The 22,007-nt window shown below is 37.3% G+C and overlaps 1 protein-coding gene across 1 annotated transcript; it reads left to right on the top strand.

Moving 5' to 3' along the window:
• The first annotated feature begins 345 nt into the window (after positions 1-345).
• LOC134746619 (protein sister of odd and bowel) lies at positions 346-4,702 on the top strand. The gene is made up of 2 exons (XM_063681049.1): positions 346-1,652; positions 3,801-4,702. The coding sequence occupies exons 1-2, from the start codon at positions 592-594 to the stop codon at positions 4,174-4,176; spliced, it is 1,437 nt and encodes a 478-aa protein (XP_063537119.1). The 5' UTR covers positions 346-591; the 3' UTR covers positions 4,177-4,702.
• Positions 4,703-22,007: the final 17,305 nt, after the last annotated feature.

Below are 22,007 nucleotides of genomic sequence, written 5' to 3'. Positions count from 1 at the left end.
TATGAAATTTATGAATGTACTTTCTTTTAACTTTTTATAAAATTGTTTATTAATTAGAAATACCTGTTATGTTGTGCAGTTAATAATTTTTTGACGGTAGTTTAATAAATTACTCACACTAAATTATTAATTGGACTTTAATGCGAATAATTTGATGCATTCAACTGATTGAATGTTTGGTGTTATCTCAACGATCATTGTAACATAAAACGATGGCCTACGATCATTGTTTTCCCATACCTACGCACGCAGGTACGGGACGATTCCATTTGGAATCTCATTACACTTGAAAGGGTTACAACAAATCTGGCGCAACGCGCTCTCATGGACGTGTCTGTCGTTAGGGCAGCGTGAGGTGACCATTACTGCGTACAAAGAGTTACCTAAAATAGAGAGCTTTTGTGAGGCGGGAGGATGCGAGGGGAGGGGGCGGGGCGGTCGCCGGCTGCCCGCCGGCTCAGTCGCGCCGCGTCATACGACCGCCTCGCACGCTCGCGCGCTTCGGAACGACGCACGCGCACGCGACACCCTCCGCGCCCCTCCCGCGAACACGTGCATTTACAACCCACCGATGATTTTTGACTAACAATCATGCAAGAGCAAAGTTCGTCGCGTTCAAGCAAATCTACCTTGAACTCACTCGAAAGCGCAATCCTCAAGCTCAAGAACAATCTTCAGATACAAGACAGCAAGAGCTCCTCAGACATGAACAGCGTTATAACCGTCGACCCGCCGTCACCCCGGCCGGATACGAAAAGCAACACAAGTAAGAGCCCTAGTACAACTACAACTACGAATCTGAACTTATCAATTGCATCAGCGGCGTTGTTACAAGAAAACATGCTACAAAGATCTTTGCAAGGTGTTGTCCTGTCCTTGCAAAATGCTATGATGAATTCATTACAACAAGCCGCTTTGCTGCCTTCGAACTCAGCAGCTGCGGCCGCTTTAAATTTACAAGCATTGGAATCTTATTTGACTTTACAACGTTTAACGACAGTATCATCTGTAAGTAGCACAATTCAGCCTAATACTTCTGAAAGCAATTCGACGTCCAAGCAGGACATATTGAGGATAGCGACGGCAAGCGCAAAGATAAGCGAAATTGACGCTACTGAAAATACATCTCGGGATTTCTCCCCAAAAACACCTGAAGATTATCAACTGTCTGATGCTATAGCTGCTGAAGATGTAGACTTATCAGAAGAAGTGGAAGAAGACTTGGCTTTATTAGACAACGAAGATGACTTCACATTAGAACAACATTTGGAATCGACATCAAAAAGCTATGGCTATGGATCGTCGAGCTTAGACAATGGCTATCCAAGCCTTTTAATGAATTCCATGTATCAACAACAAATGAATGGAAGCCCGTCTCAGGCACCTTTGTCACCGCAAGCATCAAACACATCTAGCTCCAAATCAACGAATAGTTCAACATCTTCAACGGGTAGCAATATATCAACTAAGCAGAAGACGACTGGAAGCGGACCTAGAACAAAAAAGCAGTTTATTTGCAAATTTTGCAATCGACAATTCACAAAATCATATAATTTGTTGATACATGAAAGAACTCATACAGATGAGCGGCCATATTCCTGTGATATTTGCGGCAAAGCTTTCCGACGGCAAGATCACCTTAGAGATCACAGGTAAAACTACACAATTTAATCACAAAAATACTGAATGTTATATGTACTATAGAAAAATCGTTAACTAGGTATTAAACATTAATAACATAACCTTTGTAATAAAATGTAAAAGTCATAACTAGATTGCACGTTCATAAAGCATGAAAAAATTATCGTTACATCAATAACGGAAGAAAACTATTTCAAACATCCATTTTACGTGTCTTCTTATTTGGTGAGGTCATGCATAACTCTTTTCTTAAACCGATAGCATATTTTAAAAGATTCACGATTCTCCATTTTAGATATCAGTATAACATTATGGTTGTCGATTTCCAACGCGAAATCTTATTAGGAGCTTTTGAATAATGGCGTTGAAGAAACACATATAAAACAAAAAGGGTTAAGTACGGCTCGGCCAGATGGTATCGACAAGTCGTCCGTCACGCTCGTAAATTATTTCACAAAACCACCGCTAATCTCTGACGATCCAATGTTTTAATTTCGCCTCCTCATTTTGTTTTTCTTATCCTACGCATTCCTTCGAAATCTTTGCGCATAATAACCCCTTAGTTTGTGTTACTAATAAAATGTGTCTTGGTTACATGAAATAAATGCATTGAATGGAATTGAATTGATAATCATCCCAAGCCAACGTATTTGGTAAGAATGTAATAACATACATTTTTGTCGACCCAATAGCACCCGGCACTTAAGCATTCCCAACTTCAAACATCCCATAGATCTTATACGCTATAAAACATGAGATAATCCAAACAACAACTCGTAATCTCAGTTAATCTATTTCTTTACTTATCTGGTCGATCCACACCCAAAAAGAGCTAAAGGTGTTGAAGTTTTAACACCTGTCTCGGCGATTTCCTCCCAAATCACCGTATCTCTGTAGCAATAAAATAAATTTCGTGTAGACGCCGGAGGGTTAACCCGGGCCCGGCCGCCTGCGCCTGTCGATGTTCAATCGGTGTCTCTTGACACGATACATTATAATGGACCGGAGCGGGCCTTCGACGGGACCGAACAAAGCACGTGGCGATCTTGACGTGAGGATTAATATGGACGACAAAAAATAAAAACTGTAGTAAATATACGTTGCACACAGTCGAGTTTTTGTGTCGGGTCGTTGGTATTTTTTGTGTCGATTGAAAATTTAAATAACCTTAAATTAATTTTTATCTCGTTTGATAATTTGGGAATCATTTTTCATACTGCCAATTTTGGCATTCAATGATGTGCATTATTATTTCTCAACGTGAAGAGATCGAGGCGAGTACATTATGGATGTTGAAAGCCATTTTGGTGTTGTTCACGAGCCATCAATACGCATTGCGAGCTTAGTTAATCAGAGAGTTGTCGTGTTAAATCGAGTTAGGCCTAACGCGATGCGCCGGCGCGCTGTCGCTCCACGCTCCACTGCGCGAACGCCGGTCGCTCTAATCACCGTCATCATATCGTGTTTTAATATTGAAATTATTCTTTCATTCACCATCTCGAAACGTCTCTTTATCGTCGCCGATCTAACTAATCCCAACGATTATTACACGTATTACGTTACTTTGAACACGTCGTAATTTACTCGCTTCGAGTATGTTTGTTTATTCGATACGGAGATGATTTCTCGAATCGGAGAGCCGAATGCTGGTTTTATCTTTTTATGTTGTTATTGATTACACGTTGTTCCGCGTGTTAATTATATCTTGTATGTTTAAATTTAATTTAAAATCATAGTTACGTGCGTTTTGGATGGTTTTAATTAATGCTTTCTGCTGTGCAATTTTGTAAATCAAATTATTAATGAGAATTTATAGACTGGTGGTTACATGGTCATATAAAACCCAATTTTCAGATAGTCGTATACCGATAAGTATTAAAATCGCATGTGCCGGCTGACGTAAATGAACAACATCAGTCAATAAAAATGAGAGGGTTTGCCAATTTATTACCAATATCCCGAGGGCAGTTGTAGGCTTCCCGCCTCTCCCACGAGGTGTCCGGAACACGCAAGCCGACGTTTCGGCGCCCCCAGACATGATATATTTATTGTCCCTTTCTCATACCCTCCTGACTAAATAGGTACTTATCCTTGTAGCTTGTAAATTGGGCATTCATTTTTTTTTCATGGTGGTTTAATTTATTATTTATTTCTTACAGGTACATACACTCGAAGGAAAAGCCGTTTAAATGTTTGGAATGCGGAAAAGGTTTCTGTCAGTCGCGAACACTAGCGGTCCATAAAATTTTACATATGGAAGAATCGCCTCACAAGTGTCCAGTATGCAGCAGAAGTTTTAATCAACGATCGAATTTAAAGACGCACCTTCTCACTCACACGGACATAAAACCTTACAATTGCTCTTCGTGTGGGAAGGTGTTCAGGAGGAACTGCGATCTGAGACGCCACAGCCTGACACACAACCTCGTCGGAATCTCTTCTGTAGCCACTTCACCTAATGGCAGCAATGGCAAAAGTCCTATTTTAAATCCAAACTTCCCAATTGATGCTCTTGACACTGAAGATGAAAACTAGACAGCTGTTAGTGATATAATAAAAGACTTTAATGATGTTGTTTAGTAAAAGTAAAAGACTGAAAAGGTGCATCATAATTTAGTGCCTTATATGTTTATGTCTTTTTTACCCAATCTATGTGACTAAGATTTCCAGCATTTAGATTTTCGGTAATATTGTTATTTTATGTTGGGACATCGCGCTAGTGTTTGAAAAATTGTTTGGATCTTTTAATATTACCGATTTCGTCTGTAACATTTTGTAAATTATATGATCTCATTTTTGTGTTTGTAAATAGTATTAAGATTGACTTATTGAAAATTAAAACCTTTGCCGTCCTCTAGCTTTTAAGAAATAGTAGTGAATTTTATGTAGTTATCAAATTAAGTTTTTGGTCTTAAATGCAAATGAAAGCATTTTTATTTTTTTCTGATTATGTTATTTAGGTCAGTTTTTGCTTTGATACAATAAGATACAATCCTACGGCCCTGTCATTAAACTACATTCCTACTATAAGTACTTATTGCATTAAACTAAGTCTTCCGCCACTAGCTTCACCCAGAATGTTTTTAAATCTTATGGTATGGATATAATCTGTACAAATTCTGCATGGACATAGTCATAAGGGAAATGATTATTAATGTAAATAAAATCGAGAACTTTGAATATTTGAATTGTTTATTTTTAAAGAAAATATTTAGATTTACCAACATAATGTAAGTCATTATAAGTAACTTTACAATTTTTACATGCTGAAATTATGGCTCTCACGTCTGCCACAAAAGCGTAAAATACTACCAAATACTACAGATAGAGGACTAAACAGAAACTGACCAAGCACGACTGTTTAGATATGGTGACATCCCAGAATTAATTAGTTACAGATACCTACAATACAACATTCTGTCTCGAGACGAGAATAGAGAATCCTTGTAACTTGTAGGGTTGGCAATTGGCAATGCACGTGAAACAATACAATACAAATCCTCTTTATTGCACAACCTCAGAATAAATGTACATGGAAACACAAATTAATTTATACATGAAGACAGAAGTAAACAACAGGCGGCCTTATCGCTAAAGACACTTCACTAGAGTTGCAAGCGCCCGTAGGCCGCGGTGGCTGTTAAACATCACGCGGGAAGTACTTATTTATCTATGTAATTAGTTGTTTTAAACTGTATTGCACATAAAAAAGAGTACAACAGGCGGACTTAATGCCACTATTACCAGTCAACCATAGGGGAAATCAGAAAAGCGTCATGGTGGGTGCAGTGAGAAATAAACAAAAAAACTTAACTTTTGAGCGAAGTAAAATTTCTACATAATATTTACCATAATACGTTTAATTATACCTTATGACTATGAGTACACTAAATATATATATTATTATGTATATTATACGTTTAAAAGATAACTTGCTTGGAGATTGTCTGATCGTCCGAGGGAGCGAATTCCAGAGGCGGATTGCTTGTACGGTGAAGGAAGAAGAGAGAAAACGGTGAGGAAATACCGAAAGTTTAAGAGAGCGGGAGGAACGTAGTTCACAATCACAACCCGTGCGAGGGCTTACAAAACTAAATCTACATTTTAGGTAACTGGGAGCAGATGGCTCGAACAGTATTAAAAAAAGCAAACAAAGAATTCTGAGAGTCCTACGCTGCCGGATCGGGAGCTAGCTGGCGACAGTAATTAGATATGTGGTCGTACTTGTGCAGACCGAAGATAAAACATATGCCATTATTGAGCAAGCGATCGAGCCTGTTAGTGATCTCTGTGAAATGTTCGTTGTGCACACATCAGCGTAATCAATGAGCGGGTCGTATTAGTGCCTGCACAAGCAATTTTTTGGTGGATACTGGGTGAAAGTTTTAAGGGATACAGAGAGCCTAAAGTACCAGTGACCTTCCAAGATGTCCATATCCAGAAGTATGCTTAAGCGAGGTTTAGACTAGCAAGAACTTGCATGCAATTTTTATTACATTGCGGTATCTGATAAACATTTTGAATTCAGTTTATGTTAGTAGTCAGCACTGTAACGTAAATTGCATGCAAGTTCTTGCTAGTCTAAACCTCGCTTTACGAATATAGCGAGTTAGGGGAGACCAAGGTGAGTTAAAACAGAGGTAAGTTGAAACAACGTCAATTTTGTGGTATTCATAATCATCTTGAGGCAAGGACGCATATTAAGGTACCAGCGGACGCTGGGAAGAGGCTATTCCAGCTCGATAACAGTTATATAATTATGTCTCAAAATTGACGTTGTTTCAGCCTACCTCTCTTTTAACTCACCTCGCTCTCCCCCTATAGGGGACCACTTGTACATACAACACCATTTCTCTCTGGATATTGACATCTTGGAAAAAATGTTACTTTCTTCGTAGCGGTTACCGGTTGTTATGATACTTTGTATACTGATATAAATTTGGTACATAACTGATTTTAGGCTGCGTAAGTAATAGCAAAGGGGAACGCTTAAGACGAAAGTGGAGGACCCGCGCGCAACGAACGCCGCCAGATTACTGATGCAATTATGACATCTATTCCGTCACTCATTTTATCAAGGAAATTAACAGATACAGCGGCAGCAACAACGACACTGCAACAGTAATACAACTCTAGTTGATATCCGAACGTCACCTTTAGTGACGTATGTTACAGATAAGAAATTTGGAACTATGTATTTTGTAAATTCACTTAAATAGTCTAGTGGTTTTTAGGGTTCCGTACCTCAAAAGGGAAAAACGGAACCCTTATAGGATCACTTTGTTGTCCGTCCGTCTGTCAAGACCCTATATCTCGGGAACACGTGGAGATATCAAGTTAAAACCACCAACACTCGCTAAGGTCTACAGTCCCTAGAAGCTGTGAAAAAATCAAACTTCTAAGTTAACGTAAAAAAAGATACGACCGTTTATGCCGCAAAAAACCAAAAAACGTGAATTTCGACACTCAAGTCAAGGATATCAAAATTGATATGGCACTTCCCGTTGACCTAGAACTATGAAATTTGGCAAGTAATATCGACTTACACTACAAATACAAGAAAAAAACTGAAAACTGAAAATTTGTAAAAAAAATGTATAAAACCCTCGGAGGGAGTCCGACTCGCATCTGGCCGGTTTTTTTTTTTAATTCAATCATCACTTAAAGAAGCAAACAAGCCGCCAGATGGAAAGCGGTCATAGTCGCCCATAGACAGTTAATATCAAAAGAGAATGTGTTGGCATCCCTGAACACTCACTTCTTGAAGGACACCATGTCAGAAGGGAAATGAAGTAGCTAGTTTAAAATGGTTTTTAGAGAATGTTTTTTTCTGCTACCATTAACGTACTTACGTAACCATTGGCTAGGCCCCTAACTTGAAAGTTCATTTGATCTTTCTTTAATTTACTGAGCAACTAATTTCGGGTAAAAAGTCTTAGAAAATATGAATAATATTTTTTTAATTTACAATCGATAATTTAATACCTATACGTACCAAATTTCTGAAAAAAAAACTCATTTCTTTTTTCTTCGAATCAAATAAGACAAACAATCTATATCATAATATATATTACATGGTCCCCTTGGCGAAGTACGACGACAATGTAAATTTAATATAGGTACCATTTAAACCCATTCGTAATCCAAAAGATTGCGTACCGTACCAATAACGCGTTTTGTACACATAATTAATATCATTACCGGGTCTAACGCGATTAAATTTCATTATTTTACCTTTTTTCCGACGTTTTACCTAGGTTGCACTAGCTGTGGTCACGGAAAACTGACGTCCCAGCAAAATGTCAATTGAGATATTGGTACACAACACTAAACTACCCGACATTAAAAAACTGTAATAGATGTCATATATTAAAGAAAAAGTGACAAAGCCCTCCAGCGGTGAAGGCCGGAGTGGTGGTGGACTGGAGGGCTTCGTCACTTTATCTTTAATATATGACATCTATTTAATTACAGTTTTTAATTTATATATAGTAGTGTGACTACTTAAAACACAAATCAAAATATTTAATAAAATTATTTGATTTGTTCCCAAACTTGTTTACCCGACATTAGTTTATATAAATGCGTACCTATTTTTAGATCTTCACATATAATAATTCTACTCAACTCGGCGGTTTTTACACTGATGCGATATCATGCAGGATGACGGATCTGCATAAACGTGACATTCGGATCGCAACTGCAGCCCGCTTAACCGATTTAGATGGAACTGGCTATGGACAATTGGGCATAGTTTGAAAACCGGGTAAGTAACAAATCTCTTTGGTTAAGCGCATAATTAACATAGTTGAACGTTAAAAACTAAAATCCAAATTTTTTACTTGGATGCTAAAAATGCTGAAAATATTGTAACTGACTAATTAAAGACATCGTAATTGCTCTTGCTGCATACATAGTTCCTTTTTTATTTATATTAAGACATTCGATTTTATTCAGACCATCGATCACAACATCTAAACAATGCGTCGCATTAACAGACCTTATAAGTGGTAATTACAAAGTTCAAAACGAACTTACACAATACAACCACACAGTTATAGCAACAGCATAAGGTCCTCTTTGCACTGACATCTCTGTCGCCTCTTGCACGTCTATTAACAACAAAGAACGACTACTGAGCTTGAAAAATCGATTCAATACATCCAAATCTATGGAGAACCGCGTCGCCGATTCACACAGAGAAAAGGACCCATTGTCGTTCCACACAAAAGGTCTTGAGTGTATCAAAATGACATAAAGAACCTTATACCATCATACAAAATAACCTTTTAATGGCCCACATGTCTTCGATTTTTTACATTTCTGGAAATAGATGATGTGTTAAAAAGGCAGATAACAGATTGTGGATTGGAACAGACTTATTTACTGAAAGCCGTGAAATTGGGAATCTCGGTTCTTAAAAAGCTGCAACAGATGCAAACAATGCCAATTCTTAAATTAAAATATTTTTTGACATTAATTTAACACATGTACATATTTAAAAACCTGCATTCTTGAAACAAAGAACCCGTACAATCACACACACATAATCACAGTTATTATTAATTACGCTATATAGTGTAAAAGTAGGTATTAGACACATTACATTTCAATATAAGAATTCATTCAATAAATAAAACAGAAACATCTATATTTTAAAATACTCTTTTCGTTCTGCTTGCTTGAGAACAGCAAGTTAGAATATCTAAGTTGGTTGTCAAATCTATCTGTCATACCTAGTGGTTTACTTATTCTAACATTTTAAAAATTAACTTTTTCTGGACCTTTTTTTATACAACCAGTATTGGATAATACCTTAACCACATGACGGATGATTCGTTATGGCTAAGCCAGCGTTGTGGTTATTTGATTGTAAGCTTTTTTCCGATACTTACTTTTACACTGTGGTTTTTAATGACACCATGGACTTCAATCGATTTGTAGCGTTGGTGAACATTTGAGTTTTTTTTTAATAACTGGAACTAGTGAGTCAAAAATGGAAAAGAAAAAATTCCAAAGATAATTGCCGACATTCAATGAAAAAATAAATATGTAGTACCTACCTACCTACCTACGTTTATTAGGTATAGAACTGATACTACTTTTTAAAACTAAATTTACGCCCAGAATTTGTCGTTGACAAACTGCTATTGACTTATTAGCGAAACGGAAAGGGCTAAGGACACATAAAACATTAAATTAAAAAGGTCTACAAAAACTGCACAATAACAAAGATCAAGACATTACATTACAAATACAAAAGCATTCAAAAGCGCATCACTTCACATTAAGCACTGCGGAGACATAATAATGGGACACCGTATCTTAGACCTTTCAAGCCGAGAATTATTCACAAATTACATAGCAATCACCCCAATCGGAAATCCCGCTGGGTTAAACATAGTACACTTTTAAAAGGCAAACATACGTTTTCACTGGGCAAAGCTTAAATCAAAATCACAAAGCACGTGAAGCTATAGGAATAAAAGCGAATGTCGAGATTCCTGGAGAGTCTCTAGGGTTAACTAACGGCAAAGTAAGCTTGGTGTCACTGTACTTATTTTTTTCCCTTTTTCGCAAACATCACATTGTCATCGACACCGAAATTACCGACGATTGTCACAAAGGATTATGTTTACCCTCGAAGGTGTTTGAAAAATATTTGCTTTTGCCGTTTCGAGTGCGTTTTATTAGTGGAGCGTTTTTATTCGCGACCACACACGGCACTGTGTTTTTTTTCTTGTGGAATTGTATAAGATGTTTTGACAATGCGCCAGAACGTGCGTCGGCGCAGTTTCGAATGTTAAGCACGGTTTCGCTTGACTTGTTTGTCTTTGAGTTGCATTTTCTTGTTCGGGGCTTTGCACACATTAAAGTTGGTATTGGCGGACATACATGTTATCAACACTGATATTAAAAATAAAAATACATATCGTCTAAAAGGTGACAAAACAAAACATTGACCATATAATGACTTTGGGGAAATCTTTTTAGTCACCGATCAGTTGACTTGTGCCTATAAATAAACCTGTTATATTTCCAAATAAAGAATTATTATAGTTACATCTATATGCAATAATTAAATACATAGGTATAAAGAGAGCACGATATGAACATCTCAGGACTGGTTTTTTAACAAAGCTAGAATATATGTTGGTAGAATATATAATTTTTATGTAAAATATACCTGTTCACGCGTTGAAAAGATACTTGACGGAAGTTAATATTATGTGGATACTTTTGATTCATTATCCGAATAGGTATTCTGTGACCCTTCTTCTGTAACCCTTTTGATTTATATAATATATACCAGCAATCAACTCGTCTACGCTTACGTGATCAATGAGAATAGGTAATAAATCAACCGAGGAACCTATTCGACTCATCAAAATTACTTTACCGCCTACTCTATGGTCATCATTTTTCCTTAAATTTGAACAAAGTGGTTGTGGCAGTCTCTGGTGGACACGTCACGACCTGTCATTCCGAAAAGTCAAATAGAACCCCCGGATGGAATCGTTTGTCGCGCCGTCGTGTGCGGGCACTATCTAGCGAACTATCGCGACGGACAGTAACGGCGTCGTCGCGATACCGGCGCGTGGGCAGCGGCAAAGAGTGCGCATGCGCACGCAGAAACAACACAGGCATATTCGAATTTTAGTTATTCGATCTGTTTCCGATATGATACTGATTTGTCAGTGTCAAAAGGAACGTTTTTGGTTGAAGAAATGTCACTTTTGAAACTAACAGATCAGTATCATATCGGAAACAGATCAAATAACTAAAATTCAAATACGCCTGACAGTACGATACCTTACCTATAATGCTATGATAAATATAGACACTACAGTGAGTGGATTAGAAGAAGACAATATAATTGCTAATCAAGAGATATAGTTTGAAAGAGGGAGAGAAATATTAGAAGAAAACCAACAAAGTTATTTACCATGTTTGCGTGTCATAAGCTCCAATTTTATGACACGCAAACAGGGATCCCTGAAATTGTAGGTGTCAAATTTTACTGTTACTATTGTTTAAACCCCATTTAAGACCTAAAATCTATTTTTGTAGTCACATTTTTAAGTTTTACACATTTTCCCCATTTATTTTAGTAAATTTGTATTGCATAGCACTCGTGTACCACTTATGGATCTACTAATGTCTATTTTATTGAAATCCACTCAATAGTTTAGGCGCTAGAAGTGAAAAATATGATTTACTATTCGGCGCCTATTCAAGGCGGCTGTATTCATTTTTCTTTAATAAAACAGATGTAAACAGGTTGTGAAGGGCAAGAGGAATCTACCGATATGTCACTTTTTAAAATCCGTCCAGTATCCTGAGCTACAGGGTGTACTGATTTTCGGTATTTAAACCCATAACCCTACTTTCTGTTTAAGTCGCAGTCGAGTAAACTGTCGATATTGGAGTAGAACGTGTACAAATGTATAGACAAAAGTGGAATTCATATTCCTCCAAGTTTCATATTAAGAGAATATCCCCTGAAAGGATATAAGCGCTAAATCTGGATTCAGCTATTATTTTCTGTAACAAGATGTATTTTTTCCGCAAAGTTATCTAGGACTTTTTTGTGTAGAATTTAATAAGCTTTAATGTTGCCTTACACCATATTTTCATAGAGAACGTATATTTAGAGTAAAACGCAAATTTCTCCAGGATGGTACACATTTTCCAAGATGGCTGCGATTCCTCGAGGTCCCCAAATGTCAAATAGTGTGGACATGAAAAAGAGACCTTTAATTAACATACATACCAAATTTCATATCTTTGGAAGGATTTCGAGGTGAGACTTAATACGATTGTGCTAGTAAACAAAGCTACAATAAAGGGTTTTTAAAAAACTTACTACCTAATAGGCTTTATTTTACGCTGGCAGGGTAGCAAATAAGGCCTAAGGCTGGACTAAGATTTTAACAACTAAAATAATTACAATCTTTCTGCACTTCGTCTCTCCAGCGGTACCTAGGGCGTCCAGACTGCGAACTCGGCGCCGTCGACTGGACAGAAACGGCTTTGGACAGAGTAGCATGGCGGTCTTTCGTGTCGGAGGCCAAGATCCACTTCGGGTCGTCGCGCCACAGCAGTAAGTAAGTAAGTAAAATAATTACAATAGCCCTCATGTATTTAGCACTTGAGATTAATAATCATTTGACATGAATAATTACACTTAAATGTCTATGTGGAAATCCAGTGAAATAATCCCGAATTAACACTAATTTTTTTAGTACAATTTGTTAAGTAAACTGTCATTCTACATACCTAACAATAATCAGTCTTCGAGACATACTTCCAAAGATTATAATCGAAATATAGCAAATTTTGGTTAATAAAAAACATCATTGTTTATTTTTTCCATAACTCATGTCGGCCTGTTATTCCCTTGCAATGTTAAAGGTAATTTTTGTAGGTATTTTTTTTTTACCTACCACTGATGTAGGTATGTAAACACAAAAACCGGCCAAGTGCTAGTCGGACTCGCGTCGCGCACATTTTAAATATGATCTTGGCAAGTTAGGCCTTATTACCCGCCAGGCCTTATTACCCTCAGGTACCTTAGTATGATAGATATACACTAGAGTGAGAGGGTGAAATAAACTGTTGATTAAGGACACAAGGGGTCCTCTGGGGAATTCGCATTTTTTACAAAGATGACGCTGGAAATCAATATATGTAATTATGTACCTACTTACCAATGTGCAGCGAACACATTTTATTAATTCATAAAAACGTCATGCAATCTTACAGCTGAGTAATAACATATTATTTAGATCGTAGCCATCAAACATCAATGGCCCGCTTAAATCTATAAAATAGTACTTACTACACGACAAGATGTCTAGTTATATGGACTGAACAAAATACAATTTATTTTTATAAATCTTAGGACTTCACTGCAAATTTTTTTTACGAATCTAGTTCATTCCTAAAAATAAGCCTCACACATAGCTTTGTACCCTCTGCGGTTATTCATTCTCCTCGCGTATCTCAAGCTCGCTTCACACTTAAGCTTTTGATGTTCATATTCCTTTAGAATGGCATTCGCAATGCACTGATACCGTTTTGCATTTCCGTATGGATATGTATGGCCGTATTTTTAAGGCACGTATAAAGGGGAGACTGGCATTTTAAATACCTACTTGTCACGTGAAAGGTGCATTTTTGGCAGTTTAATACTTTTACTGTCCCTCGCTTTCAACAATGACATGGGTCGATACGTCCGTGCATTATTATGTGATGCATAAGCTTACAGAGCTATCCATTTTTAACGTCACGTCGTAGACGTTACTTGGACAGAGTTAATTGGACATTACTTTACATGTAAATCGTGTAATGCACGGACAGCAAAAAGTGTTAAATGCAGTTAGGTAACAGGTAGAGAGAGGGAAACTATAACGTACTTAGATACATGTAGGTACCTAATTATAGTGTGAATCTTCTCAAATGATTTTTACGCCAAAGACCCTAATCTGTTAAACAAAAGCCATTGTTTCTTTTGTGTTATACACAATGGCCACGCGCTCAGAACAATGGCCATGCGCGCTCGCACAAAAGAAACAATGGCTTTTGTTTAACAGATTAGGGTCTTTGGCATAAAAATCATTTAAGAAGATTCTAACTATAGCTATGTGTACTTAATTTAAAGTCTGATTGAATTATTTTAATTTATTTGCTTTATTTTACAGCTTGCAGTTTAAGGGTTTATTTTTTTGGATAATGACAAATTTATTACATAGGTAAGTTAGGTGAATTGGAAAGAATAGGTACAGGAGTGTGGGGCACAGTGGATATGTTGGAATAACTGGCGATATTACTTATTATAACAGAGGTAAGTACATACCTACATCTCAACTCATCTCGAATCTTTTAATTTAGGTTGCTTTAATCTAAATTGTACATAGCAATATGCAATTTAGACACCTAACTTGGATAAATACCAAGTTTACTTATACATCAATAAAACCACAACAACCCAGAAAACAACTGCAACCTAACACCAACAAATTCTTACAAGCAAATAGAAAACTCAGAGCGCTACGGATTAAAAAGTCCCAAAGTTCGTAATCCGATCACTAAAAATCGACAAACGGGGCGGTAGGCGGTATTGCCGATAGCCCCGCCCACCGGCGCACGAGCGAGCTGCGATTGCTCGATCTCTGCGCTCGCGCATCAATCCTTCCATCAGCAAAGAATGTAATTCAATTGAACGCGCGCAGTCTTGAACGCTCTTTTACGTGGTACAGGGCCTAATAGTTCAATTAAACGGCTTTGTGGATCGGAAAGGACTGTATAAATGGCCATTGTAATTTACGGTAAAGGGACCCTATAAAATTGACTGGGATGGTCGTGGTTTAGAATTGATAAAAGCCTGTGTGAAATAGTAGGTGCTTAACTTAGAAATTATCGTGAAATCTCATGTTTAATCATTTCTTTTATCCTGGCTGACTTATACTCGCTGTTGAATTCAAACATACGTTATTTATTATTTTACATACACATCATGTAAAACGATATTATAAGTTGATGAAAAATCTTTTTAGGCTATTAGGTAGCTGAACCATCTACATACGTAGATAGGTATCTACGTAGATGGTTCACCTACCTAATGGGGGTAGGTAGGTGTACGTACCTACAATACTTACTTATGCTATGCAGTTGTGAATGCAAAACGTAATGTTGGAAGACCGTTGCTTCGCTTTAAAGATTGCGCAAAGAGGGACATGATTGCCTTTCATATCGATCACCGAGACTGGGAGAGGCTCGCAGAACAACGGACAGAGTGAGCAAAGGCGTTATGGAGGGTCGCAAGTTTTATGATGACTCCAGCCGGCCTAGCCAAGGTGACAATCGCTATCGCTTCGCTATCGAATCGCTTTGTGTCTCTCTATCACTCTTCCATATTAGTGTGAAAGTGACAGTTGCGTTTTGTTCGCTACGTCGCGTTAGCGATTGGCATGTTGTCTACGGGGCCTGGTTCGCCGCACTCAGTTCAGTTCAGTTTATTTATTGGTAAAAAATATCTTGCAGGCAACAAGCACTCGCTGACAAGAGGCAAAAACGACGTGAATGCGTTTCAGTACCTTTTTCCGCCAACTTCTCATGTCGGTCTGGCATCAGTCTTTTTAGTCATCAAACACGGTGTCTCTCCGGTGTTACACCATAAATCGTCTACAATAGTCGATAAGGCCAATGATGATGACTTTTATCTACTAGGTACATACAATTTAATCTATTATCTACTTAACAAATGTGTAGATTGTATTAGAAAGTGACATGTCTTCTAAGACCACTATAACTTCATGGGTCAAAATCTCCTCTGAAATTTAAGAATTTAAGTAGGTAGGTATACAGACTCAAAAGATTTACTGTTAGTGGTTCAATGAAAACTGGCATTAGGTAACAATATCACCATGATAATATTGATATGCAGGTACTTACGACTGGCTATATTAATGTAGGTATTACCTACGTGGTAATAGGTATCTGAGACGAAACAAACATACAAAATACTTGATGAGGAATGGAAAAAAGGAAACTGATGGGAAATATAAAAAGAAAAAAAATAATAATAGCAAAACTTCCGCGGGGCACTGACATATTAAATATATTAAACCGGGTCACTCACGTTTATAGTCGAAGATTGCGCAACATGTTTCGCTCCATAACGCGGACCCGGTGAGGTGACTGACACGGTTTAATTTATAGAAAAAAAAATAGCAATTTACGTACTACCTTATACAAGCAATTTAGTTAACCTACCCGACAATATACTACATTATAGTTGAATCATGGCTGCCAAATTTTAATTTTAATATATGTGACGTTTTCAAGCAAAAGGTACCACGTTGTCGCTTACCATAAGGACGAGATTGGATTGTATATTTATAATAATAACCTGTCAGAGCGTCCTTGTGGCAACCGACAATGTACCTTTTGATTGAAAACGATACATTTTAATTTGAATGTGTAAAAGCTTTAAAAAAAGTTGTAGAAAATTACCAAACAAGGTAGCATTGATTTTATGAAATTACTTAGTCCTATTGCATTGACATTGTGTTTATTGCATTGAAAATGTTACTTGTTACAACATCTCCAATTTCACTTTGTCGACAAATAGTTAACGCCTTAGTGACAAATTACAGACGGGTCAAGCTTACCTAGTTGCGAATGTTCGCTACCAACAACAATTTGCTACAGTTACACCGTACTAAATCTCTCAAAATACCGACATGCCGACACCTTTGCCACAGTTACAATATTGTAACCAGTATTTTAATTAACATTTCGGCGTTTCTGGAGCTAGTTTGACCCCCGACCTAAAAAAAGGGGTGTTATAAGTTTGACCGTTATGTGTGTGTCTGTCTGTATCACCGCAGCTCTTAAAAGGGTTAACCGGTTTTTCTGATTTGAAAACAATAGTTCTAGCGGTGGTTGTTATATTGATTGTGATGTAGCTCAAAGTAGGTAACCTACCTGCTGCTGCTGCTGCTGGTGCTGATTGTTGGAAATGTAGAAAAGAAACAGTCGGTAATAATCTTATTTCCAGTTTGGTAGAACTAACAACAGTTTGGTATACTTAGGTAACAAAGTGGAAATAAGATTATTACCTACCTACCGACTAGGTAATAAACTGGAAATAAGATTATTACCTACCGACTGTTTCTTTTCTATATTTCCAACAATCAGCACTAGTGACAGGTACCTAACTACTTTGAGCTACATTATTGCGCGTATGCTGTTGTGGCAATGACCTTGAGCTTACAAAGCTATAGTTTTCCATGCTCCTCAAAAGGATAGCTTCCACGGTCCATTTTTCGTTCTTCTGAATGAATACAAATATTTATTTACACCTACAACTTAGTAGTCTAATCTGAATCAGGCTCTACATTTGACGTTGCGTCACTATTCATACTAGGTACAGCAGGTTTCGGTGCATGCTACACAAAATCTGCTCCTTTCAAACCTAAGTTCCCTTTCCTACCTAAGTATACACGGTGTTTCCTGTAATAGGAGCAATAAATTAAACTGGAGGCTGTACGCCTCAAACTGACCAACATTTGTTCAGCAACTTTTTATGATTAAGTATGAAATTTATAGATTATACCTTTTTTATACTAATTAAATATTATTTTCAATGTACGCTGCCATCTATGTGTTTGACGTTGCTTGTCACCCTTAAAACATAACAAATTTTGCGTTACATTTTGTCTTAGAATAAACTTTAAAGTGTAATGAAAATCAAAACACAAGTAATTTTTAAAAGTTGCCGAACAAATGTTGGTCAGTTTGAGGCGTACAGCCTACAGCTTAATTTATTGCTCCTGTTACAGGAAACGCCCGGTATATTAAGAAGTAAAATCACCTTGCATAAAATAAACACACGAAAACCATGTTCAGGTCCAAAACCGCGCAGCAGGTAAGGAGTGCGAGGGTGGCTTGGCGTAGTGTCTGCTACCTCTAGGTACAGACTTGTACGAGTACCTACTTAATATTATGTGGACTCACCTACATTAGTATTTTTCAAGTTAATATACTGAATAATTTATTTTTATTTTACAGATTTTATTATTATGGTCAATAGAAACAACTCCTAATCGACTTCAAACTGTCCTTAAGCTTGTCGTTCTGGATACTATATTGAGTTGGGTTTGGGAATAATTGGCTATTTCATGTTAACACAGTTTAAATGGGTTAATATTTATTGAAGGTTTCCACTAACAGGGGAACTCAAAAGCGCAATTCATTTTGTTTTTTGAAACTTAAGTTAATCTGTAGTATTGATCTGTAATTTACATAAGAACCATGTAGGAATAAAAATTATTATATTTAAAAAAAGTTAAACTTAGGTATATCTAATAATCATAGGTTAACTGGGCGTTACGAGCTTGTAGGCTTTGACTACATGGGATGAAAAGCAACTGGTGAATATCCTAGTCCCGATGAACTGACTGGTAGCCAACACTCTAGCGCTTCTAATATCCAATAATGTTTTGTTATTTCTGATCATAATATATTATTACCTTAGAATACACTCTCAATACGTAACCAAGGACCGATACAACTCATACGACCTTCAAACTTTCAAGAAAAGAGCGTACTCCCTTTTAGGAGCGGCAACGCACTTGCAACCTTGGTGTTGCAGGTATCCATGGGCAATGGTAATTGCTTACCATCAGGCGATTCGTCTGCTCGTTTTCCTCTATGTAATTAAAAAGAGTAAAACTGTACTGTACTGTACCTGTAGGTACTTAATAAGTCAAGTAATAACATATGAAAAACATGTTCGACCATTCCATGGTTTACGTTAACACAAAAAACCGGCCAAGTGCGAGTCGGACTCGCCCACCGAGGGTTCCGTACTTTTTAGTGCCTACCTAATTGTTGTTATAGCGGCAACAGAAATACATCATCTGTGAACATGTCTAGCTATCACGGTTCATGAGATACAGCCTAGTGACGGACAGACAGACAGACGGACAGAGGAGTCTTAGTGATAGCGTCCCGTTTTTACCCTTTGGGTACGGAACCCTAAAACTGAACCCTGAAAATGCTGCAATCCAATATCACTTTTCAGAAACGACACAGCCTCAGTATGTATAAATAGTGCGAGCTAATCTACCTGGAAACCCTATACAAATAATAGGCAATTTCCACACTAAAACAACCAAACGCACTTAGCCAACGAGCGATACAGGCGGCATTATCTTAAAACAACTCTTCAACAGAATAACAATAGCTTTGGTTTCTGAAATCCGCCATTTTGTATTCCAATTACAGGTTACATACCTAACTACTAAGACTAACGTGAACATAGAGTACCTACAGTTAGGGATATTCTGTACTACATTTTTCCTTGTACTTACATATAATACCTAGTGACAATCAATATGAAAGCCACTAGGAATTTCATATTTAGGTAAGTACATAGCGTCGACACGGGTAAACATAAGTAAATTTTTGTAAAAAGTAGTCATTTATGAAAAAGAAGCCTTGTGTGTAGACTTATTATTAAATAGAATAGGAATGAAATAAGTATATTATTTTTACCCGTGTCTTATATTTACCCTACCTGACTCTATTGTCACCGTGACAAGAGTACAAAGTAGAACAGAGAACATTTTCCCTACCTACTTTTACAACTGAAAGTAGCAACGTAACTGACATATTTTTTACTTTATATCTTGCTTGTATTGTAGGTAGGTATCATAAGTACTACCTATTATGCTGAAACAATTAAATTTTTCAATCTTAATCTAAGTAAGGAGTAGGCCTGAGACCTTCACGTGCTTTACCTGCATACTAGAGGCATATTCTGATTGTAATAACAAGTTATTACAAACAAAATAACAACCAGATCAAATCATATTAGCCATAACAAATTCAGATCCAATTCATAACCTGTTTTTACAATCAGAATACGCCTCCTGGGTAGTAAAACGTAAGCACGTGAAAAATTCATAAAGACAAATCATATGAATATGTAGGCCCCACGAATGTCTGTTATCATCCCGCCTAGCGTTGTCATAGCTTTTAATACAGTGCCGTACCGTACAGTCACCTGCGATAATACGGTCACTCCTCGAAGGCCACATTAAATATGTGATAGGTACGCTCTTATCGCTCTACAAATAAAATCGTGTCAGATATTTTTGCAGCCTTCGTTGTGTTACATATTATTGCAGGTGACTGTACATGGATAGGTAGGTACGCAGTGAAAATATAGTTATTACTTAACTTCTGTGACCTTCCGATTTTTTTTTGGCTGTAAAATGTAGTTAAAACATTCGTATAAAAGAAAACACCTATTACATATCAGGAAAATAACTATCTCAAGTGTGAAGTCTTGTATGAGTATAAGAGTGGCTTTGTATTACACCGATACAACATGATGAACATAAAGTAGATAACAACGAATATTTAAAATGATAACAATAATTGCATCTTTTAAGGTTATTTTGTGATTTTGCAAGCGTCCAGTGACGCATTCGGCCAGATAGGATAGAGGGAGAATTTACTATGACAGTAATGTCATAGTAAATTTTGTAGTCACAGTAAATTTACTGCCATCTACGACACACGATTAGAACTAAAAATTAAAATATACAAAAATATCGAAAAATGTATATATATATATACATGATTTTTTTATTTGTATTTTTTTTAATATGATTTGCACCAATGTTCTTTCACTAATATGTGTTAAAATTATTAAATATCAAACGGGGTCGTCAACGCCATCTAGCCGAGTATAGGCCAAAGGATGTAGCGCCATCTATCCGAGAATAAAATTTTCTTAATTTTCGAGGCACGTTTTTTCCTTCCACTGTATTAATCTAATACGGAGTTATACATAGGTCTTTGCCCCGCTCAAGCGTAAACTCAGTTTGGTGATGGTGACATTCGGATGGCCACTGCAACTGCATTAATCTAGCGGCTTTATTACGGCGGGGTTGACACAGCTGCTGTCACCTGTCAGTTTCCTTTAAAATATGAGTGAAGTTCGTAGCAGCATTTCTGTCGCGATGAGAACGTTTAATCTGTCACTCATTTTATCAAGGAAATTGTCAATCAGAGTGGCTGCGTCTATGTCATAATCATATTGGCCGCGTAGCCAACATGCCAATCGCTTACGCTCCGTAGCGATCGAAACGCAACTGCCACTGTCGCACTAATATGGAAGAGTAATAGAAAGACACAAAGCGTTTCGTTAGCGTAGCGATAGGGATTGTCACCTTGGCTAGGCGGGAGTTATGCAGCTGCAGTTGCAACGTAACCTTTACGGTACGGTGTAACACACGCCCGCAACCCAGCACGCGCTCGCAACGTTGAAAGGCATTCATATGACAAATATTGACACCGCACAGCCCATTGTGTCGGCCTCACCTAAAGCTATCTTATCACATATTTGTGCTCCAAACACCGCTGTTTGTTGACAGGCGCTCGTGTGTCTGTCGGTTTGTCTCGAGGATGTTAAATAACTCTTATCTTGGTCGGTAATTGACGTATTGGTACGGATTAGGTTTTCCAGGAAAGTAGGCGTTTTGAAGTTTGAGATGTGTGCTTCATTTTCATATCGTAATTATGATAAAAAATTGGTAAATATGAGCCTAATTCGAAGTGCTCGCAACGATTACATATAGGGCACTCATAGCAACCTTGCATTGCTTCTGTTATCCTCCTATTCCTCCTAACGGCTATCCTTATACCAGAGATTTTAGTGTTTTACGTAGGTTACGTACTAAGTCTGCCAAAAAACGAATTGATCTTTCAATATAGTAACATTTAAAATAAATACATATCTAATATTTTGTCCCAGCTTCCCGACATTTACTTAGTAAAAAAATATA

The sequence above is a fragment of the Cydia strobilella genome, chromosome 13, assembly GCF_947568885.1.
Source record: "Cydia strobilella chromosome 13, ilCydStro3.1, whole genome shotgun sequence".
Lineage (NCBI taxonomy): Eukaryota > Metazoa > Arthropoda > Insecta > Lepidoptera > Tortricidae > Cydia > Cydia strobilella.
The sequence above is the reverse complement of the archived record's forward strand: the minus strand, read 5'-3'. Positions and strand labels throughout refer to the sequence as shown.

Coding starts and splice junctions, on each gene's coding strand:
- LOC134746619 (XM_063681049.1), top strand. CDS start 592: ATGCAAGAGCAAAGTTCGTCGCGTTCAAGCAAATCTACCTTGAACTCA. Junction 1,653..3,800: donor GATCACCTTAGAGATCACAG/GTAAAACTACAC, acceptor TATTTCTTACAG/GTACATACACTCGAAGGAAA.